This window comes from Geospiza fortis, unplaced genomic scaffold (genome assembly GCF_000277835.1).
Source record: "Geospiza fortis unplaced genomic scaffold, GeoFor_1.0 scaffold162, whole genome shotgun sequence".
In the NCBI taxonomy this organism is placed as follows: domain Eukaryota; kingdom Metazoa; phylum Chordata; class Aves; order Passeriformes; family Thraupidae; genus Geospiza; species Geospiza fortis.
This window is the reverse complement of record NW_005054316.1, coordinates 6,365,280-6,389,696: the sequence shown is the minus strand read 5'-3', so window position 1 is coordinate 6,389,696 and position 24,417 is coordinate 6,365,280. Positions and strand designations below refer to the sequence as shown.

General features: G+C 40.4%; 1 protein-coding gene across 1 annotated transcript in view; it reads left to right on the top strand.

Moving 5' to 3' along the window:
- Positions 1–7: 7 nt before the first annotated feature.
- The window catches only part of SYNJ2 (synaptojanin 2), a gene marked incomplete at its 5' end in the record, with an annotated part of 65,243 nt that continues 40,833 nt past the window's right edge, over positions 8–24,417 (top strand). Inside the window, 4 exons of the mRNA XM_005420108.2 lie at positions 8–98; positions 9,263–9,349; positions 17,446–17,716; positions 20,125–20,350. Coding sequence (XP_005420165.2) covers positions 8–98; positions 9,263–9,349; positions 17,446–17,716; positions 20,125–20,350 — 675 coding nt within the window. The remainder of the gene's footprint in view (positions 99–9,262; positions 9,350–17,445; positions 17,717–20,124; positions 20,351–24,417) is intronic.

Here is a 24,417-nt window from a genome sequence, read left to right as displayed (position 1 = left end):
GCTGCTCTGGAAGCAGGAGCCGGGGCCGAGCGCCCTGCTGGAGGCGCGCAGCCGCCAGGACTGCCTGTTGCTGGAGGCCGGCACCGTGGCGGCGCTCAGTAAGTGCCTGCGGGGGCGGCGCTGGGGGCCCGTGGGTGTCCGTGGGTGCTCACCTCTGCCTGTGAAGGGACCACGGGGTGCGACGGCAGCAGGCGATGCCCAGGAGCATTGGGGCACTTTCCTCCGTGTCATGGAGGGAGGAAGGGGAGCAGAGCCACCTCCAGAGGGATGCTGGCTGCGGAGAGCGTCTCGCCTCACTTACACCCAGACCTCCAGCACGGCCCTCCAGGCTTGGCCACTTGCTGGCGCATTTGGGTGACCCGCGGTACGTGCTGTGCATGGAGGGTTGCCCAGCATCTCCCGATCCGCGTTCCCTCGCTGCTCTCGGTATCTTTAGCCTCCTCACCAGCAGCCGGGGTAGAAGAAGCAGGAGAGGCCACCGGGCTGCGGTGGGGTCTAGGCACAGGGCACCTTTCGTGTACAAGACTTATCCTCTACAGCCTTGGCTGCAGAGGAGGGCCCAGGTAAAGAAATGAGGTCCGCTGCCTCTTGGGGAAGTTTCTACTCAGCTACATCGGGTGCTAACCACCAGTGAATACAGCCAGCTCACAACAGAGGTGTTTTGGGACGACTGACTTGAGATTTATCTCCCATAAAAAACTCCTGGCTTCTTGCTGTGTTGCCCCTGTGGTTTGAACGGTATTTGGTTACTTGAGTGTCTGGCTCTTACTGGAGGAGTCTCATAAACATTCTCAGGGTTGTCTCACCTCATGCTTTTGGTACTTGCTGGACCTGAATTAATGCAATGCTGATGTCGCTAATGTTGAGGCAGACACAGAAAAATGAGGTGACTGAGAATGCAAGGGGCAAAAGGCAATGTAGGAGAACATGCTTGTGTTGTGTTCTTAAATTGTTTTCTGCCTAATACCTGTGCCTGCAATCATGCTGCTGTCCACAGCGTTGTAGGAGCCCGTGTTCAAGCAGCTCAAACTGTTGTAGTAAGATCTGTGTGCACATTGTGATTTGCACAATGTCAGTCACAATGTCACCTCAGGATCTGGGTCCACTGAGCTGAATCTTCCACAGTGTACACTGGCAGGACATGCAGAATAAAATTATGAAAGCCAGAAAAGTCATCAAGGGGCAGCTGATTTTCTCAAGAATAGTTCTGATAGTGGGACCACTCATGGAAAAGATGTTGCCACAGTGTAGGGATTTTTGTTTTGTTTATTATATTTTATTAGAGTTTCATATTGTGCAATATTTTGGGGGTTCCGTTTCTTGCTAAATTCTTTGGTAATAGTAGACATAACTGTGTTACATTTTTCTAGAGGGGGGGTTTTGTGTCAGGTTTCAGTGAACTGGCAGTGAAAAGTCAGTACTGAGCAGAACTTTATTCACTTTCCCTGAAACCCTAAAACCTGTTGACATTAAAACTGTATATTAATATTAATATTAATGGGGTTTGGTCTGTATTTTGTTATTCTGATAAAAATCTAAAGCAGGTCCACTTCCTAAAGCCAATGTGCATGAATAAAAGGGAGAGTCCAGTATTCACCTAGCCAGCCCTGAGCCACCTGTATGACCAGTGGTTGGAATGACTTGAAATCTCACTAATTAAAGGTATCATCAACATGGAGTAGTTTTTCCTCCCCCAGTGTTGCCATCCCCTGTTTGAATTGCTATGCCTGAAATAATTTAGTGGCTGGAAAGTTGCCCAGCCGAAAAGGACCTGGTAGTGCTGCTCAGCATCCATCTGAACATGATCCAGCAGTGTGCCCAGGCGAACAAAGAGGCCAATGGCATCCTGGTCTATCTCAAAATAGCAGCATGTCCTGAGAAGAACAATGGAACTAGAATGGAAGGAGCTGAAGCACAAGTCCTGTGAGGAGCAGGTGAGGGAGCTGGGGTTGTTCAGCTTGGAGAAAAGGAGGTTCAGGTGAGACCTTACCACTCTTTACAACTGCCTGAAAGGAGGGTGTAGCCTGGTGAGGGTTGGCCCCTTCTCCCTGGTAACAAGTGAAAGGACAAGAGGACCTAGCCTCAGCTTGTACCGGGGGAGGTTTAGATTGGATATTAGGAGAAATTTTTTCACGGAAAGGATGGTCAGGCTTGTGGAAACAGGCTGCCCATGGAAGTGGTGGAGCTGCTATGCCTGGAAGTGATCAGAAAGTGTGTGGATGTGGAAGCTGGGAAACATGGTATAAATGATGAACACAGTGGTACTAGTTTAATGGTTGGGCTCAATGATCTTGGACATATTTTCTAATCTTAATGGTTTTGTGATTCTATGATTATAGAATTTATACAGTCTCTCTTAAAATGTGTTAGAGGAATTCTCAAGTAGTGATTTCTATAGGGTTAAAAGCCCGTTTACCTTGCCTTTTGGAAGTCCAGTGTCATGTCTTGAGATAACTGCAGTCATGTCTGTGTTGGCATTCAGCCCACTCCATGGTAATAACTTTGCCATTTTATTTCATTTGATTCCTCTATTCCTTCCTGGGTTGGTTCCTGTATTGTAGGAAAGCTAGTTTGTCCAGTGGAGCCTGTTTAGATAACTTCTGTTTATGCAGCAGAGGACCAGAAAATGAGGGAAAACCAGTAGTAGGTATTGTGCTGGTGAATTCAGAAGAATTGTGAAGAGGAAGCTTCAAAGCAGGGTGGTAACAGAAACAACATTAATTCTGTTTTGTTTGACTTGCCTTTAGGTCGTTGCTAACCATAGAACACAACAGTGGGAGGTTAGCATAAACTTTGTATATGTGTGGTTTCAGACATACTAGTCCTAGGATTGTGTTAGTTTTGGCCTCTCTGTCTAGTTTTCTGTTTCTAAAATAAAGTTCCTTAAAAATTGCATACCTGTGGTGAGGAGGAGTTATGCAACTGTGCCTTATGCAAACCTCTACACTAAATTAAAGCAGATTGGTATACCTGGAGCACTTAAGTTGTACAACAGTTTATATAGCTTTGCAGTTGCACCCTCATGTAAACAGAACTGTAGAGAGGAATAATCATAGAGGGACAGTGAAGGCTTGAGAAGAAATTTTAGTCATTGTTCTTTTTTTTGTCCATAATTACCAGGTATCTCTGCCCTTGAACAGGCGTGACATCTGCACTTGCGTAAAGTTTAATTGCTTCTATAATAATTTTGTACTGGAAGAAATTTAAATGTTGAATTTAACCTAGTTCAAGTGGCAGAAAGGAATGAGAATTGTCCTAGATGTGGTGTTACAAAAAAAGAAATCTGAAAAACCACACACTTGTACAGAATCAATACAGGCTATAAACCTCTGGCAAACTCCTCATTGAAATAAACACTTCCGAATGTGTAAGCTAACAATTTGATGCTGTCTTGTGAATGGTTGACTTAATACTTTTTCCTCTCTTGATATCTTATAAAGATAATGATGACAATTTTAGTTGCAAATTGATTATGTTTCATAATTTCCTTACTGCGTAGAGATTTAATACCTGAAAAATATTTGCATCCTTGATATCCTTTGCATCCTTTCCAGCAGTGGAAAAGTATTGTAAAGATCTCTAATTGCCTGAATGTCAGCGATTTATAAAATGAGAATGCTTGTCCTGTAATGGAAACCTAAACTAAAAAACTTTTAGAAAAATCAAGAAATCAAAAATCACTGCAGGAAACCTAGTTGCATATCCCTAAACCCCTTAAATCTGTATAGTGATGTGATATCAACAGAACAGTTTTCTGTTCTACTGTAAGTTAAATAGTATTTTTGAGGACTGGAGTTTGTTTTCCTTCTCTCATGATGTCACTGTAGGGTGGAGGGTAAAATTTGCTGTTTTGAATTGAATGACACATTTTGCAGGAGGCTTTTTTTTTCCCCCCTATCCGCTGGCAATCCTAAAGCTTCAGTCATCTCCAGAAGGATGGGTGACAGCCTGAAACAATTCTTCCAGGAATTCTGTGAACTAGAAGATCAATATATTCTGTGGAAGAAACCTAGAGTCATAAAGGATAAATTGTCATTGATTTAGAAATTTTTGCTTAATACAACAGGGAGTATGGTTAGAGATGCTGTTCCTAGTTTAAACACGTTACAGTTTCAGTGGTTTACAGATGAAGTGAACTGCACAAGGTAGTTCTGGACTGCTGTCAAGGCAATTGCTAAACTAATCTAAGGCTATAGTGCTGAAAATATGGTGATTTAACTTTATTATGGCAGGTAGTTTCAGTGAAAAGCTGTCAACAGGAGTGCTCTGCTATTGAATTTCAGCATAATAATATGTTTTCTCAAGGGCAGAGCCAAAGGCTGCAGAGATTTTTTTTTTGCAAGCTCTTTGATTCTGCAGCTGGTTTTATAAAGGATGTTACATCACCTGTTATGTTAAATCCTAAATGACCATGGTGTCTGGAAAGTACAGAAGTTCATAGCTGATACAGTGTGTGTTTTTGCAAATATGTCTGAGGTTTTTCCTGACTTTTACCCACAGATCTGGGAACTTAGCCTTTACTAGAGACAAACGTACGTAGAGTTAAGGTGTGTGTACACTCTGTGGAGGAGCTCTGTGCCTCCTCTGCTGCTTCAGTTGCAGGTGTGTGCGTGGTTCTCTGATGCAGCAGAGTGAAATCAGGGTAAAGTCTTGCAAAACCAGGAAGTAGCAGTTATTTACCTGTGCTTTATCTTTTCCTTCTTTTGTACAGAAAGGTGTTTCTGTGCTGTATGTACATGCACTGTTTACAATTAGCTTTGGTTTTTGTTTATGTGAACAACTGTGCCACTGAGTGGGGTGTGGAAATCAAGCACCAATACTTGTGTAAGTACTGTGAATGTATTTCTAAGCACTCTATCCAAAACAGTGAGGCCTCCACCATGGCTCATTTCTACTCCTACACCCGAATATTCATACAGCTAGCGCAAACTTTTGTGAAGATTTCTGTAGTTTTAGTGGTGTTCAAACTTTTCCATTTGTGGAAGCAGTCTCCAGAGCAGCAGTCCTGTCTTTCTTGGTTATGCTGGCACTGGGCACTTGCAAGCTATGGTTTCTCAGGCTGAACATCATGCTTTAGATTATAGGAAAAAGTGTGTGTTGCAATTCTTTCACTGTTGTCAAAATGCAAACTGGGTACAGAGAAGAGGGAAGATGTGTTCGTGTAAGTGTAGAGTGTTGATTACAAGACTTGTTTTCTATGCTAGGAGACAAGTAGTGGTTGTGAGGGATGAATTCTTTGTAGTGGTTATGTCTATAGTGACTGGTGCAAGTTTCTATGCAAATGAGTCATCTACGGCAGAAACCACATAAAGATAATGGCCAAGCTTCAGAGAAATCACTTAGGGACTTCCCTTTTATTTTCTTGACTGCCTGCAGCAGCATGGAGCTGGCCACTAGAAACTTGGTGGTTTCATTAATCCATTATTCTTTGATTGTGAATTAATATATTCATATATGCACATCCAAGTGTGCAAACATTATCTCTCACTAGAACCAGATTGCTGTCAATCTAATATAGAAAACCAGGGAACTGACCTTTCCAAAATGCCAATTTTCTGGTTTGTTTGTTGTGTTTTCAAGCAGAAACATATCTTATTAGAAAATTGGTAAATACATTGCTTAATGCTTTAAGTATTTGGATTCTCTTAACTGTAGCTCTGACCACAGACTTCTTCCCAGCTCTGCACTGCTTGGCCTGTATGGTGTTTCTGAATACAGTCTGACTTACATAATGCCTGTGTAGCTTGGATAGAATGTGAACAGGAAGATTTTAGTGAGAGATATTGAAAATACCACAAAATACTTTAAATGTGTCTGCAGATAACTCAAAACACAATTTGGAGATAATTGTCTAAACTTATATAATAGCGGACATTGGACTTATTTGTAGGTAAGGTGCTTATGGTAATGTATATATGGGAGTTTTGGTATGAAATTTTGGTTTGATTATAGTTTTTCCCTGTTTCTGGGGAAAGTTCACACCTCTTTCCCCCAAACGCTAAATGACACAAATAAGGTCATCCCATGACACCAATCCTATTTTCTTAAAGTGCTTAGAAACATGCTTGAGATTACATTTTTGTAGCAGTACCTACAGCCACGCAGGTGACTATTTCCAGAATTGGGCTGAAAAATCACAAGGGAGAAACAGAATCCATAACCCAGGCTCAGGCTCTTTGGTTTTTTTTCCAAGAACTTTTCCTTCATTTTTATCTTGACGTTGCAGGTATCACTGTGTCTGTCCTTAGTGTTGGACTTGGAATTTTGGTACCTTTCTCTACCCTCTTCCTCCAGTTTCTGACCTTTCTGGGGTCCATATGCTTCAGAGTTGTGCTGATTCTTGCTGGACTCTGGGGGTTCAGCCCTAAGGAGGGATTGAATGAAGGAAACGGTGTATGTTTGGCCAGTTCCTGCTAGCTGGTAAATTGAAATTGCAGCTTTTACAAGCAGGAAGTCACACTTGGTTAGGCCATATGGTATAATGTAGTTGTATATCTTTTCATGGTGTGGAGTGTCTTGGATCTGAAATATTTTATGCATGGAAAAGATCACTTATAATTTATTTTATTGTAGCTTGGTTTCATTGAATTATTGCATGCTTCTTGTTTTACAAGGGTTAAAGTGTTTCATAGAAATATTTCCCTTTAACTCTCTTCATCCGACAAAGTAGCACATAAGTTTTTTTCTCTGTGTAGCTACACTCTTTCTGGTTCTGACTCATGTCCTAGAATTCCTTGAATGCCCGAGGAGATCTTTTAGGTTTTGATGACAGTTATTTGAGATTTCAATGAGATTTTGAGATTTTATAAATGCTTCTTTTTAATAACAGGATATGAACCTGGGTCAAGCCCTCTTCAATGATGTCCTTTGTTCAACACCAAGGAGTTTAACAGGACAGGACACTTCAAATTCCATTGGTATCTTTAACAAAGGGAATTTACATATACCACCCCCCCAGATGTGGCCCATAGGCACTAAGACATTCTGGCCTCTCTCTACCTGACCCACAGACATGGCTGTGTCTGTTGAGTGTCTTCCTTTCCTGCTCCTTCCTTCCAGGCAGCTGTGCTGGTGCTCCTGTCCTGGCTGAAGCTGCTGTGCAGACACAGGCTCTGACAAGTGGCCTGCCCAGAACGGCGGTGTCCCTGCACCAGGACTGCCAAAACTCAGCTCTTTGGCTGCGTGTTTGGAGGAGTCCTGTGCCAGCAGCTGACGGGTGTGGGATGCCCCTGGCTTGACCTGGGAAACTCCAGTGGGTTCCATACATGCCAGTGGCAGGTACTTCTTGCCAGTAGTGGAATGAGCTATGTGTTGCCTAATTCTACACTGCAATAAATTCCATTCTTTTGGATTGTGCTCTTACCAGACACTTTTAACAGCCAACTTTCCAGCTTGTAATTCTATTTTGAAGAGCATTGCCATGCTTTTGAAGTGACTTTTGAAATGCTTTCGGGTTGTGCCTGGCCTGCAGCTTTATGAGCTCCCGCATCTGTCTCAGATCTGAATCTCTTGGTGTTTCCCTTGTTTTAGATTTCTTCCTAAAGCTGGAATATTAGGAGCAAGAATTTTGGTTTTGGTTTTCCCTTTTTATTTTAAAGTAGCACAATTATTTTAGTGTAGACTGCTTTTAAAGGAGAGAACAGATTTGAGAAAAAATTGTCAGTATATTTCTACTTAGTAAAGATGCCATGGAAAGTGAAACATCACCTTTTTTAACTTGCTTTTTTTAATACATAAGAAAGCCTTGACAGGCTTTTTTTCAAAGATGGAAACGTTGTTATAGTCTATCTAAACTGGTTTTGTCAAAGTGTTTTTTTAAGTTCCTGAGAACTGAGCTTGCAGTCTCAGCCCTTAAAATGTGCCATTACTGAGTATTTAAATTGTTACTGTCCAGAGATTTGTTACCCAATAAAAATCACTTTATTCTCTGTCTGCTGCTTATGCTTTGCTTCACTGGTATGTGTGGTATCAACATTTTGTGAGTTTCTCCTCATTTACTCAATGTTCTAAGAAAGTAGAGTAAGTAAGTTGTGAAAGTATGCTAGTAAAAAAAATATTAAGAAAGAATTAAACAAGTCTTCTTTATTTGTCACAAATGCAAAAATTGAGATAAACATGTTTTAATTACTCTTGGGGGTTGCCTCTGCTAAGGAATTTTGCAAGAGGAATTGTCCTTCATTTCACTTCAAAGTGTCAGCAATATATGGGATATTTATTTGTTTTCTGTGTTTCTCATAGAGCTCTTTGCCTCTTGAGATTTATAAAGAGAAGTCTCTTTCTTTGCTCTTCTATCATTCATTGCAAGTAGTTCAGTTTGTCCTTTTTATACCCGGAGGTTTCAGGTTTTAACTGCTGAAGTTAATTAGGAGCATAAGATTGCATATTATTAGCAAATCTCTGAAAGTACTATTTATGCTGTTTATCTGTAGTTCAAGAAGTAAAAGGACATTTGAGGGTTACAGTCTATTTTCCTCATTTGAGAGATTAACCTTGCTCCTCATTGGGAAATATATACAAAATGCAGACTTACTCATTCAGGAAGTATGCTAGTTTTATGTTAAAGTAGCCAATGGCAAGTTTGGTCTGTGGTCTGGCTTAATGTCTAAATGTTCAGTATGTGCCCATTGAATTTGCTTGTTGCAGAAATGCACAAATATAACACAAGCATCTGATCCTTTATTTATTTAATTAACTAGTTCTTACTTCACTAAAATGTGTGTAATTCCTCTTAAAATCAGCATCTGGTGTTGTGTCTACATCAAAACATGTTATCTTGCATAAAAAAATTCCAGTTCTGTCTGGAATTAGACTGAGAGTCTGGAAGTATAAACTCTCTCTTTTTGTACATCAAGACATATCAATATATTATCATCAAGATATTATATTTTAGCTTATGGCAAGACTGATTTATTCCTGCTCTTATTTTAGAACAGTGTAAATTTTACATGTGCTCATGTATTTCTTTATTTATTTAGACTGATGTGGCATCTGTACCATAGAATAAAATTGTTACTAACGATCAGGTAGATTTAAAAATCAAGTGAGCACTCTTTTTTCTTCTAGGGTGGTGTGTGGAGATGTGCATTTCTGTCCCATCATGTTTTAATCTCTATGGTTTTACAGCATTTTAACCCTACCTTTGCACTGTAGTCTTGTTGATTGAGAAAATAGCATTGGTTCCCATGCAATAGGAATAATAGCAATCTGAAAATTTTATGGAGACTGGATAACTAAGTTTCCTGCCTTTCTCTTTGTTCCTTAGCTCCAGAAGAAAAGGATGCCATTAAAGGACAGTATGAAAAGCTCATGGATGCTTACGGCTGCTTAGGAGAGCTTCAGCTTAAATGTGGTAAGTCACCATCTGTATGCCTGAGATCATAAAATGCCCAGACAATGCTAAATGACAATAAGTGGCTAAAGTTGTCTAATTCCCTAAATTGTGAGAGCTAGTTGCACTTTGTCATGTACAGTCTGGAAAATATCTGTTTCTTTTTCTATTTTGGACCAAAACCATATCACTGCATGATGGATGGATTTTTTCTTAATTTGTTTTGTCTAACATTCTTAGCTGCCTGAAGATATTTGCCATTCTTCTTCCCCTACCACATTTGTCCAAGGCAAACTATGATTTCTTAATTCTTCTCTTCTTTAAGGATCATGTTTAGACACTGATTATCGTGGTCATCTGAGAGCACAGTACTGCAGATTGCCAGTTCTTGCTATAATGCCTAATTGCCTTTAATCATTCATATGGATAAGGATTTGCAGAAGGCCTCTGGCTTCAATTAGTGTAGTAAGGAATGTTTATTGTCATCAATGTAAATTTTGGTACAGTTTGGGAATCTTGATTTAGCAAAGGACTTGTCATTACAGTGCCTGCCGGAATGTTAATGGAAATAACATGCTTTAAGAAGAGAACTGCAGTGATTGATTTGAAGATAATAGGGCCTTACACAGTGCTTAAAAATCACAGATGATTTAGATGCATAAATAAAAAAGCACTGTACGCATTGTTCCCGGGTCGGTACAATGAGCCCTAATTTTCACTTGGAGAAATGACAAGACTTTTCCATGTAACTTGATGCTTGGTCAAGGAATCTACCAAAGGCAGTAGTGGTGTGAGCAGTGGTGTATTTAGGCCAGTAGATATAACTGTGTGGTTTTATACCCTGCTTACCATTTTGCAGCCTGAGAAATATGACTTGAAATTGACCTGAAGAGGCAATTGCAATGTGAAGGATTTTTGTGTCATAATTTAAAACTGTAGGTCCATCTAGTCTTTTTTAATGAATGTGGACTTCTTGTTTGTTTTGTTTCCTGTGGAGTTAATTAGACATTTCTCTGGAGATTTGTATCAATTTGCTAATGTAATTTAAAGCGGAGGACTCGTGATTAGTTTTTCTTGGCACTTGGGTCTGTTTTTCTTCATAGAAGTCTAATGAATCCTCGTGTAGTAATAAAGGAATGTAGCTATTTAATCCAATCTCTTCAAGCTACATATAAGGGTAGTTTTTGTATGTGGTGGGAACCAAATATATCCAGTTTTTGTCTTCATGTTAAAAGGTGAATGATTTCAAATGGGGTGTGAAATATTCTCAGCCTTACTGTTTCTCATGTCCTTATTTCTTCTCAAACAACATATGCTTAACTTCAGTGCTCTGAAAGTGTGAGGGTTTTTCCTTTCTGAGCTTTGTCACTGTACCTCTGCCTTGTTCTAGCATTAGATTACAAGCTCTGGTACAGGACTTGCTTTGGAAGGGATTGTTAAAATTCAGTGAAAAGTCAGAGGGTCATGCTGTAATGGTAAGTGAAGGTAAGCAAACCTTTTCTGCTTCTAACATGTTTCAAAAAGCGAAGATACATGTCTGCTATCTCACTATTCAAGAGATAGCCCAAGTTTTTGTCACAGTCTGGTTTAGGCTTTCCATCTTACATGAGTTCCATCCCTTTAGCTGTTGCTTCTGTAAAAGATTAACACTACAAAGAAATTGTACTGGATTTGTGTAGCAAGGTTTTGGTAGCAGGAGGGGCTACAGGTGCGGCTTCTCTGAAAAGCTGCTGGAAGCTTCCCCTGTGTCCAGTGGAGCCAATGCCAGTGGGCTCCAAGACAGAGATGCTGCTGGTCAAGGCTGAATCCATCAGCAACAGTGGGAGTGCCTCTGGGATAACAGATTTAAGAAGAGGGAAAAAACCTGCCCAGCTGAAGCTGGAGAAGGGCAGAGTTAGAATATGTGAGAGAAAGAGCTCTGCAGGCACCAAGGCCAGTGAGGAAGGAGGGGCAGGAGGTGCTCCAGGTGCCTGAGCTCAGATTCCCCTGCAGCCCGTGGTGCAGACCATGGGGAAGCAGCTGTGCCCCTGCAGCCCATGGGGTCCATGGTGGGGCAGAGATCCACCTGCAGCCCATGCCAGAGCAGCGGGATGCCTGAAGGTGGCTGTGACCCTCTGGGAGGCACACTCTGGAGCAGGCTTCTGGGAGGACCCATGGAAAGAGGAGCCCACGCTGGAGCAAGTTTACTGGCCAGATTTGTGACCCTGTGGGAGATCCACCCTGGAGCAGTTTGTTCCAGAAGACCTACACCCTGTATGAGGGACCCACTCTGGAGCAGTTTGTTAAGGACTGCGGCCCATGGGATGGAGTCATGCTGGAAAAGTTCAAGGACATCTTTGTTCCATGGCAGGGTCTCCATGCTGGAGCAGGGGAAGAGTGTGAGGAGTCCTCCCCATGAGGAGAAAGGAGTGGCAGAGACAATGTGTGATGAACTGATCATAGCCCCTGTTTCTCATCCCCCTGTACCACTGGGGAAGAGAAAATTGGGAGTAAAGTTAAACCTGGGAAAAAAGATGTGTTTGCTCATTGTCCTACTCTGTTTTGATTAGTGATAATTAAAACTAATTTCCCTGAGTTAAGTCTGTTTTGCCCATAACTGCTAAATGATCTCTCCCTGCCCTTATCTCGACCCATAAGCATTTCGTTTTATTTTTCTCCCCAGCCCAGCTGAGGAGGGGAGTAACAGAACCGCTTTCGTGGGCACCTGGCATCCAGCCAGGTCGAGTCAAACGACCACAGGAATGCAATGTAGCTTTTTCCATTTTTGTATAATGTATTTTAGCAGCTGCTAACAAAGGCATAATTGGCTAGCTCGTCACTGAGCTTCAGTGATTGCATAGACTTTGTTCAGAAGTATCAGCATTTTTTCTTACTACTGGAAACATGCAGACCATGAATATTAAATTAACTGAGAGCATTTGTGAAAATACATTCCACTGGGATGTTAAGAGTATATTTGTAGAGCAGAAGGGAAAACTTTTTGCCAAGACATGAAAGATGTCTCTGAACATTTTAATTAATCTGTAAATATCACTGCTTAGAAATCCAAATAAATCACATTGTATGCCTGCCAAAGTAGATCATGCTTTTCACAAGAAAATAGATGAAATATGTGAAACTGACTCACAAAGTTAATGTTTCCCACCAGTAATAACATTCACTTGTATGTGCTTATGTCTGTTAACATGACTCACTAAGTTCTTCTGCCTTCTTTTGTAAAATGGATGGCAGCAGAATGAATTGTACAGTCTCTGAGAGCTGTACCTCAGCCAAGATTTTGCTGCCAAAGATCTAGCAGTGACAAATACATCTTAAGCAAAGTGTTAAAAGAGCTGGCTTTACAGTGTTTTTTTTCAGATACTGTGATGTCAGGAGGAGATACATACATAAGGGGATATTTTAACACCATCAGCACATAGGTTGTTTGGTTTAATACAGCTGCTGTATTTGGGGAGGCATTCCGAATTCATGAGATTGTGTATATACTCTCACTCTTGTACATATACAGTGTATAGTTGAAAGGAAGATATTTCAAAAGCAAAAAGGACAACTAAGAACCTGTCTTTTGTTCCTTTTGCACATATCCTAAAAATGTGGTTGTGTTTAGAAGAAAAAGAGGAGTATCTTTGAGACTAAGATGATAGTTTGGAAAGTCTTGGCTCTTTTCATAATTCTGCTGTAGATATACTCCGGAATTTTCAACTAGGTGGTTAGAATTTACTGCTCTGTTGTATTCTGTTGCTATTTTTGAAGACAGATGAGAGGAAAAATTGATTTTTAGTGGACTACAAAATGGAGTGGAGTATGTGTGGAGTGGAGATGGAAAAGTCTGAGGGAACATAAGGCAATGGCATGACTGTGATGGAATGGAGAAAGAGCAAAAATTGGAGAAAATCTATTTTGGAAAGAAAAGGCAGTCTTGAGCGAAATAGTTACAGTTAAGAAGGACAAAATAAGAATTGAATATTGGACTCCTTTTCACTGTAGCTCAGAATAGGCAACATTGAAATCATCCCCTAAGCTGCAGAGGAAACAATTGCCTTGAGTCATGTAGACAGGTTAAATACAGAAACTGCAGCTTATTATTGTGCATTGTGATGTACCAGAACTGCATTTCCTGTGCAACTTGGATAAAGGCAGTTGGTTTCACAAGAGCATTTGAAAAAATGGATGGAAATTATTATTGTCTTGTTTCTGTGCTAAATATTCTTCATCCTCTGCATCTCTTGTGCAACCTAATAAAAGGGCATTCAGCACATATCACTGTGAGCAAACATTTCTTAAATTTCTTCAAATGCGTTCTTTACAGATTGTTGTAGTGATTGATAGCTGTAATGGGGCAAAATCATGATCTTGGTCACAATGCATGAACATTTGTACCCATTCATCTGACATCAAAGTTTGACTCATAAGCTTTGAAATAATTTTTTTCTTTAGTACTATATGTGGGTCTTGCTTTTTTATAGATGTGTTGCTGTAGAAAGCATGACCAGTAAGGAACACTTCACTTCTTGCTCTGAAATTATTTCAGAGATTTCTTTAAAGCATTCCATATTGCATCCCAAGGACAGGAAGGACATTTCTACAGTTGTGATCTTCAATTGAAGTTCTTACATTCCTAAATCACTTTATTCTATGTGTACAGTTTAGAAATCTAGTATTAATCAGGATTGTACATTAAACTACTTGTGTAAGTTAAAGGAGAAATAAAAATATTTTCATTTTCCAAGGTGGGGTATGGTAAATAGTCTACAGCTGATATGGTTGGTGATTGGTACCAAGTAAAACTGACCTGAAAAGGCAACTGAAATCTGAAGGACTTCCATGTCATAATTTAAAACTGTAGGCCCATCTAGATGTTGCTGTAAAGAAGGGAAGACAGGGAAAGCCTTCTCTGTGTCTAGCTGTATAGTTTAGTGGTAATTTCTTATACCTTAATGGAAACGTGACTAAAAGATCATAGTGGAGCAGTGTTTTGGCAGCATTAATTCTGCTGTGTGAGGTTATTAAAGGGTGAAAGGTTGACAGGAGCATTCAGAACCCAATGGCTACATCTTTGCTGTGAATAAAATGGGCAGGACACAGGCACAGAGGATAGGATATTATGATTAGCTTGTTCCCTGTGCCAAGAGGACATGTGCATCAAGCAGGGATCTTCCTTCTGCAGACAGTGCAGTGATAGCCCAGAGGTGGTTCCCAAGAACACTGTCCAAATACCACCTGGAATGAAAGTGCTATCAGAGGATGGAGCTTGGGACTTTTTTCCAAGGTACAGAGTCAGAAAGATTTGTGTTAAGCTGGGGCTGTGATGTTATAGGGTTTCTGCATTGTCTGTTTTGTAGCGAATCCTGAGTGATTTAAGCAAATAAGAGAAGTTGGAGCTGGTGTGAAGACCACCTCAGCTCACAGAGCAGCCTGGGAGGACCAAGTAGCAAAGCAGGTTAGCTTTAACATACCTTAAGTCTCTCTTTTCATCCTTTTTCTCCAGTTTCTGGGCTGTGTGGGCTCCTTTGCCAGCCTGTCCCTGTTCAAAGGTATAATGAAAAGTGCCTGGTGGCTGCTCTGTAATTTGGAGTACCATAGAGAGATTATTCTGTGTGAATAGAACTGTAGAATGGCTCAAGTCAGAGACCTTTATAGACCATCTACTCCCACTGCCCCTGTCATGGGCAGGGACACTACCTCTAGAAAAGGTCACTCAACGCCCCTTCCAACCTGGCCTGGAACACTTCCCAGGGGTGAGGCACCCACAACTTCCCTGGAAAACCTGTTCCACTGTTTCACTACTCTCATTGCAAAAGATGTCTTTCTAGTATTCAAACTAAATTTTTCCTCTTTCAGTGGAAAACTGTTGCCCCTTGTCTTATCACTACAAGCCCTTGTGAAAAGTCTCTCTCCATCTTTTGTTATAGGCCCCCCTTCAAATATCGAAAGGCTGTAATGAGATTTTCCCTGAGCCTTCTTTTCTCCAGGCTGAACAACCCTGACTCTTTCCTGTGGAGTTACTGCCCAGTGGCAGAAAAGTATCACAGCTTTAGAAAGCTAATCTCCTTACACTTCAGGGACAATGCAATACCTTCTCAGGCGTGATTACTTTTTTGGAGCTTATTAGCTAGTGATTTAAGAGAGTAGTGATGCTGGACCTTGGAGTGTGTAGATGAGTATCCCATTTGGGGGTGAGTGGTTGAGTGGAGGAGGTAGTGAAAAGAGTTTATAGTCTCTGGTAAGCAAAAGCAAGTTTCTAGTTAAGGCAAATATTCCTATTCAATTCCTTCTTGAACTAGAGGATCATTCTGTTTAGATCCAGTGATTTTCCACTGGTTGCAAGCTCCTCAAAGGACAGAACCACAGGTAACAAGCCCTTTATTATTAAGTTTTTGTTCTCTTTGGCTAATTTAATGTTGACTTTCTCATTTGATGTCTTCTGAACCATCTAGGAAAGCTTAAGGTCACCAAAGGCAATGAAAGTACTTGTACTCTTTGTCTCAGCATTGCTCCCAGGCAGCTCTCCAAGTCCTTCACTACTGTTTTTTTGTGACTAACCAAGCTGACTGATAATAAGGCATGCTAATAGTGTTTCTATGTATTGCTTCCAAAGTCTTCTGAGTGAAGTTTACTTTGAGCTGATCAGTTTTGCATGGTTTCAGCTAAGTCACAGAAGCTTTTAGCTGTCCTGAGAGACAGCTAACTCCTCCTAACCCTTTCTGGAGCCTGCAAGGCAGTATTTGGTCAGTTATGAACTCTCATGGTGATAACTAATGTGTCTCCTCCTCTTTATAATTACACAAAGTCATGTGCAAAGGAGGAATAAACTGTCAATATTTCTAGCCCTCTGCTGCAATATCACAAGCACAGAAAATATACTTCTTGAAAGCACTCAAGAAGGAGAACACAGCACAGCGTTGTTATAGAAAGAAATGTGATGAACAGAGATTTTTAGTAAATACCACCTACACTGGCCTTTATGCAAAACTGGAGTCAGCAGAACAGAATGAATAATATCTAATCTCCCACCTTGTCCCGCCATTCCAGTCCCACGTGCCTACACAAATATTCTGGCCCTGCTGAAAACCACCCCTAACTCTAGCTTCTGTAGCCAGCCTGTTATCTGAAAGCAAGGACTCCCCTACTGGTGTTTCAGAAAAAGAATTGTTGTTGTGTGAGAGCTGGTGTGCATTTTCAGACAGTGGGTCACCCTGGAGGGTTGAAAAGTGATCCTAAGTGTTGCCTCTTGCTGTCTGAAGCCATACTGTCCCAGATTGTCACTGTGCCCTTAGCTAATTAACTTGCTCTTGGCAGGTCAGCTGTTGGTTCTACTGTGCTAAATTAACAAATCCTGGCTCATTTCCACCTTTTCTTACTAACTAGAGTGACTAGGATGACATTGTCTCCCTTACAGGCCAATTTAAGTGAATCAAGCAGTTTCTTTGTAGCAAAACCAGCACTTCCAGAAACATTGTTTTACTGTTTCTTAATTACCATTTCAGAGAGAATGAGCAGAGGTGGAGATGGTTCTGTGTATGAGCGATCTGATTACAGTGATGTTCTCAAGTTCCAAATTTATCTTTTCGTTTTGGGGCCCTGAAGTTCAGCTGCTTTGTGATTTCACAGTTATGGCAAATGTAATGGTTTTAGTGATAGCTTAGGTTGTCGTTGAACCATGTACATGCTTTAGCGATACAAAAAGCAAAATCTCAAGAATTGGTAATACTGAAATTTTACAAATATCTGAACATGCCCAGCTTCAGCTGAAGCCGGTAAAGCATCTGAATGCTCTGTGTTCTGTAGGGTGATGAAATTGATTTTTTGAGTAGTGTTCCAATGGTAAGCACTTTGCTCTTCATAAAGTCAGTGGGGAAAACACACTCTAGTGCAACAAAGGATGTCGATGGACAAGTGTTATGGAATATTGTACAATTGCAGCCACTTTTCTGCAGTTAAGAGGAATTTGGAAATGTGAAGAATGTTCAGTGCATGCCTGTTTTTCCTGTTTGTTCTCTTGTGAAGCAAAGACGCTGGCCTCTGCTGGAGCCCTGTTGGCACTGCATGTGATAGGACTGATGAGGAGCCGAGTCCCCCTGGAAATAACCCTTTCGTAACTGTCTGTCACTTTCTAGGTAACACTCGGCTGCACTTTCTGGTCCTGGTGACAGGCTGTACGTCGGTGGGCAAAATCCTGGATGCTGAAGTTTACAAAATTACTGCAACAGATTTCTGTCCTCTCCAGGAAGAAACCAAGGAAGATGAGCGCGTTACTGCCTTGAAGAAAATACTGAACTCTGGGATGTTCTATTTCTCCTGGCCTAATGCAGGCTCAAACTTTGACCTGACTGTGCGGGCTCAGAAGCAGGGTGATAACAGCTATGAATCTGGTAACTCGTTCTTCTGGTTAGTACTGCATGTTCTACTTGAGTCTTCTGTTGTTCCCACTTGTATCTCATTACTCAGACTTTCTCAGAGTGAAGTGAAGTGAACATGTGCATTTCAAGTCCATCTCCTTTCATTTCATTGATACGTCCTTTTACAGGGCAGGTGGCTTTAATGAATACATGGTAACTTGTGTTTAATTAAAATTTATCTGATAGTGAAGTGCCATTATAAAATGACATTTTATTCTTCAAAGAGGGAAATACAAGATATATATTGCTCATACTACAGAAATATCTCTCTATATGTCATTAATTGTTTCCCCTGCAGTCCTTTTAAATACTTTTCTTTAAAGTTATCTAATGGAAACCTGCGCTTGAGCTGTTCATAAATCCCATTTTTCAAACTTTCAGTTTACACTGAAGTATCTGTTATTTTTTAAAAGTATGTGTTTAAAGTCTGGAGTTTTTTGTTTCAGTAATGTGCACTAGTTTTTATGTTGAAAACATCAATATTAATATGTTTACAGGTCAGTGTAAACATAAGTTGCCCAAAAGAAAACTCCTGTGATACACTGCTCTGTGCTTTTTCCTTTCTTGTGCTTATAAAGCAAAGAAAAATTATCTTGTATTGTGGTAAGTATTGGTTGAGGGGAAAAGAGTAAAAACAATGCTGGGTTAATGTAATTCAGTTTGTTTGCTTTGCAAGTTTTGGCATAATGCTTGCATTTCTATACCCATCCCCACCCCTGCCCCCTTCTTTTTAAACAAAAAGTCACACAGCAGGCATAGCTGTTCTGGAAATAAATGAGGGTTTGATGTAGGTGGAAAATAACTGGCAGGGTTAAATGTGAATGTGCTGCTAGAATGTGCAGTGAGGCTTGTGGCCCAAAGTAGGTGAATATTAAATAAGCAAAAAAGTTCATAATGGGTGATAAATTAACATGAGAGAGCAGTTCAGTTAGGCTAAATAATCTTTCCTGCTATGATGTGATTTTGACTGGTAAGATATAGTGGGTTGACTTTAAAACTGAAGAAAGATGCATAATAAATACTTGCTTTCAACTGTGCTAATGATGCATCCCTCTCCAAAAGGTCACCAAGCATTGTCAAGTCAGACACGTGGCAGAAATTAGTTGTACTCCAATGATGAGACTGCTAAGATGGCAATATCCCAACATAAAGAACATTTAAAACAACTCTTTTTCCCTCTACTGTCTTTTGAAACTTTTCTTCTTGGAAGATAAGTATATTTGCTGCTTCTGGCTAGTCTCAAAGTAAATTCTGAAGAGTTTCCATTCTCCAGTACGTTGTAGAACAGGGAAAAGTGGTGACAACATCACATTAAAGGCAAAAAAATGCTCCAGAAAGAATTTATCTTGAGGTATTTAGGTGATATGGGAAATTTCAGACAAAAACCAGATGCTTGAGGAAAGTAAACAATGAGATAAATAGTTATACAATGAAAGGTGTAAGATGACCTGTAAGTTATAGGCAACACAAACTGCCTGTTTAATGAACTGCAACAAAAAATTCTACTGGAATTTGCCTGAGTGAGGACTTCTTATGCAAGTAGAAGTGGGAGAAAGAGGTGGAACAGATAGCAAAAACTGAGCTCAAAAAGGGCTAAATTGAGCTAAAAAAAGAGCTGCTTTTTCTGTTACATATTTAGATTAAAAATGTAACAATGCCTTGCACCTTTTTTGGTAAATGCTGTACTCTAAAAGAACACTTTTTCAGGGGTTTCACTCTCTTTTACAGATCCTCTATTAAGCAATGCATGGTCATAAAAGATATTTTCCTGGCCCTCTTATGTGATTAAAGGCACATTTTGAAACATGAAATCAAGAAAAACATCATAATAGAAGAGACTAGCATCATTGTTAACTAGACATGACAAGTTTATTGAATTGTTGATCTTGAAGGTTAGAACAGATGTTCCTCTTCATTTTACTAGTACTTTTTGCAATATCTCCAGTGACTTACAGATAGAGTTTCTGTTTGAAATTTTTTTTTCTGAAAATCCTGGTGGATTTTGAACCAGTTCTTCATCCTGTAGTGAATGCTAAGGTCCAGGCAGTACTCTTCCAAAAAAAGTAATTAGCTTGACATCACTGTAATTTATGAAAATAATACTAAATATAAATTTCTGGAGCTGAAAGAGGTGTCATTTGCATCTGAATTTATAAGACAGATACAAGATATAAAGACAGCACCTTGGTGGCAGCTGTGTGGTTAAAATTTGCCATGTTCAGTTCACTGTAGTAGTTCACAAGGGTTTCTTCTCAATATTTCCTGGGCAGAGATAAGGAACAGCAGAAAAGGGGTCATAAAACATTACTTGATTAAATTAGTGATTGTTGTCAGGTGACACCCATGCCTGTCTGTTTGTTTTACTCAGTAATGTCTGTATGTTGTTGAACCTTTCAGGAACCAGCTATTGCATGTGCCCTTCAAGCACTACCAGGTGAACTGCTCCGACTGGCTGCTGAAGGTGGTCTGTGGGGTCGTGGACATCCGCACTGTTTACGCTTCCCACAAGAAGGCCAAAGCCTGCCTCATCTCCCGCATCAGCTGCGAGCGGGCCGGTGTCCGCTTCCACGTCCGAGGGGTCAACGATGATGGACATGTGTCTAACTTTGTTGAGACAGAACAGGTAAGTGCATGTGTGCAATGGCTTTGCATCATTTAGTCCACTCGTGTTTAATTGGGGCAGAATTTTCAATGACAATTAAAGGAACTCAGCAAGATATTTTCCAAGAATATTTAAAATATTATTGTGTGGTAGATCTATTTGTTCTTGTCCATTAAGCATTTCTTTGCAATCAGCTCTTTTTCTCTGTTTCTGACTTTTCCATTCACATGGTTTTCACTAACACTTTTCACTTCTTTCCTGAGTGTGAAAGTCTGGCCATTTGATACTGCAGTGAAATGTAGTCAAGGGTTTTTAAACCATTCAGGAAGGTGTCTAGCAAAGGTGCTGGGACCTCATCTTTGACTAGTAAAGTTCACTGTCAAATCATCTTTCTCTAGTAAAGAAAATGTTGAAAAGATAACATCTCAGAGTCAGCCAAATTCCAGTTCAACTAATTTTGGAGGAGACTGCTTTTATATTCCCCACTGGTTTGTGGGGGATTCTCTCCAATGTGAGGTGGTATGACAGTTTTTATACATACGTGGTAAAAGCCTCATTTCCAGCTGATGCTGAGACAAATTATGTGTGTGAAATGCATTCAGCAGAGTCCCTTGATTGGCATAGCCAAACAAAACAACTGAATCACTTGGTTTTATTGCACATGGTTTAGCTTGCTGCCTTGAAATTCAGTAAAAAGCACTGGACCATGGAGAATCTGAAGTCTTCTGTGCCAGCTGAAGTGAGTGCTTTCTTACTCAAGTACAATCACCTTTTCCTTTTTGAACTGAAGTAGTAATTACTAGCAGTCAGAACCATCATACAGAAATGGATCACTGTATAAACAGAATAGACAAATGGCTGGTAGTTTTCAACAAAGAACAGGGATTTGCTCCTAGAATTTGGTTGTTTTCAGCACCTTCTGGGCATATCTACAGAGCTGCATATGTGACTTAGGTTGTGTATGTATGTGCCTGTATATGTAGGTGCATGTACAATGAAAGTAGTTTGCTAATGTGATGCTCATAAGGGGAGCATGAAACAGTGAGGGCAGCATGGAGATACTTGAGCTGTGTCATTGAAAGCCTGTGCCTGATGGCTGAGGAGGGCAGCCCCTCTCAAAGGTACCCACACTTTTGTGGGCTGATAGCGCTAGTATTTCCTCATGGCAATGTGTGAATGTAGCAGCTCTCACCCAGTGAGCTCCTTCCTGTTATCCCACTGCATGAGCCAGGCATGCCTTCAGGCATGTTTGTCCAAAATCCAGCCATGTTTTGGCACTTTCCACATTTCCTCTAAGATGTTGTACAGCTTTAACCTTTTCACCTGGTTCTGCCTAAGGACACGTGTAGAGCTACCTTAGATTTGACAGTGCTTTGATCCTCAGGAGGATGCCTGGAGGACTTGCAGACTGGTATTCCCCAGCCTGCTGGTGGGGTTTGATTCCCAAGAGGTGCTCAAAGCATGCCCAGTATTACACATGTGACTTTCTGCCCAGTGGTCAGAGTTTTCTCTGGGCATGTGGGTGATTTTTTGCTCTTGTCCCTCCTTTTCCTGGTTTGTCTGCATTTTCAGTTAGGCTGACAGTTTTCCACTTAGTGTTCAGGCTCCCACAAATTCTGCCTGTTGAATGTGAAGCTCTTCCCCTGCAGTGCTTGGGTCTCTAATGTCAGCCTCCAAATTTTTTGCTAATAATTCTCTTCTGTGCCACTGCTCCAAAGCAATTGCAAGTCAGGTCTTGCAACATCTATACCTTTCTAGAAAGTCTGTCAGTGCATTGGGAGATACAGCTATGTCTGCTTACTGGAAAGTGGAATTTTCCTCTGGAACCTGGGGACAGAAGAAGGGAGATCTTCCATTTTAAGTGATACCAGGTACATTCTGCTATTTTAGTTGAGTATCTTCTTATGAATATTAGTGCAAATATTAGTTACTCAGGATTTGAAGAGTGTTCTCTTGCTGAAATGCAAAAGAAAGTGTTAGGAAGGGTTGTCAGTTTTTTTTCAGTGAGTCTCACATTTGTGGCACTGCACTTAGCAGTTGACTTATTATGGGAAATACTTCTGCTATCCTGCTCACTAGGTGGGTCAGAAGTAACTAATTTTATTTTGTTATATTCCTGGAGTACATCATGTTACAAATTATTAGCATGGAAAATAAGGTGGCCTTTGCCTTCCAGCAGAAAACCTGAGGATGAGTTCCTGGTGAGTGGCAAAACAGTACTTTATTGCTGATGCTTCCCTTAGCTGGGTCTGGGTCAGGCTTTTCATGGGAATTGCCATGTTTTGTTCCCATTCAGCCATATGCTGAAGTGGGAGAACTGAGGCTTTTGAGTGTTTTTTTCAACTGGGTAAGCAAAAGTACAAGAGTGAAATGGCTTTAGGGTGAAAGGCTTGAGCAAAATTATAGCAAGAGTTCACAGCTTTAAAGGATTGTGTGTTTTGTTTGGTTTCAAAAGCCAAAGAAAAGAAGGAAAAGAAGGCTGCTGTTACTAATGGTGCTAAACACTAGTTTTACCAAGCTGCATGTCCTAAGAAAGCAAAGTTGGGCTAACCACTAGGATGCCTGAGATCCAGTTCAAGCTGGCATCTCCTTGCCATTAGGAAGGAAGAGTCCAAGAATAAACTCTCTCCTACTTTCATAGTAAACGACTGACTAATCTCCTGTGAGGTAATATCTTGGCTGAATAACATTTTGTTTCCATTTGCTGGAGCCTGTACAGTATAATGGCATGTTGGCTATGTGCTTTCATGGATAAATAGCACCCTAGGATTCTAAAAACCCAGGACTTTACCCCTCTTTGTAGGAATTGCTTCTAACATTTTTCTGTTTTTAGAAGAGGGAGAAACAGTTAATCTTATCTCCAGGCAGCTCTTTTATGCATAGATGGTATGCTTTTGTCTCCCACTGAGTTAGCCTTGTGGCATTTCAGCTCTGCAATGAGTCATTTTTTTGTGGGCTCACTTAACTGCTGTGAGTCAGTGTTTGAGAAGATGGGGGGAAAAGTAAAATTTCTTCACTTTTTCTTTAAAAAAATAAGAAAAACTTATACTACGTCTTTAAGCTTTTTGATCATTTGGCTTGTGTCTTTATGAAGAAAGAAAATATTTTAGGAAACACTTAAGGAAAAAGAAAATGAAGGGTAAAGAAGGCAATCCCTTCAATGTTACTTTCAGATTTGCTGACAAATATTTTGTAGTGGAATGGTAGCCCTTTCTGCTCGCAGCGCTTGCAGTATTGCAGTTAATTCTCTAGCAGCTTTTAAATCAGTGTGTTTCTCAGTTGTAGCTTAAATGTTTCTCTTCACCTTTTTTTCCTCCCCTAGTAATCCTTTGAAGGTGAGACGGTGTTGCATTTTTGTAATTCTTTTCTTCTGATAGCTTTGAGGAACTAGAAATGCTTTCTTCATTTAGTCTGTGTGCCTGTTACTGTTTACGTTTCAGCTCTTCTCCCAGTTATCCTCCAAAGAGTTATGCTAAAATCTTAGTATGTGGATTACAAGGAACAATTCTAATTAACCAAAGACAAATAAATTGTTTCAGTTTTTTCCCCTTCATGGAATTGTTCTGTATAGAAAATTGAAACCTTGAGAAAGCACTAAAAGGAAATACCATAAATTTGAATTAACCTTCCCTTTCTTCCAATTTCAGAAAAAAATTGTCAGACATGGATTAAGGAAAATGATCCCTATTTCACAATATCTCCTAGACTGTGTTGGATAGCTCTCCAAGAGAGGAATGGATGCAATCATGTGGTTGATTTATTTTCTGGATCAAGTTTTAATATGACCGCAGGCAAGGCAGAAAGGATTATTTTGGCAGATATATCCTTGGGTCCCATGGTCTGAGCTAAAGGCACTCACAGAGATGTGTGTTTAGGCCATCTTCTGTCCACACTCTTTGTGTGGCAGAGCTGCAGATCCCCCAATAAGCCATCTGAGTATCCATTTCATCAGGCACCATGTCTCTGACTACCCCTTGAGTCTGTAGTGAATTTTGCTGTTTGAAGTTGTGACCAAATGATTATTATTTCGAACGAAGGTGGGTGATGGAGATGAATGAATAAATTATTCCAAGCAATAGATGGGCACA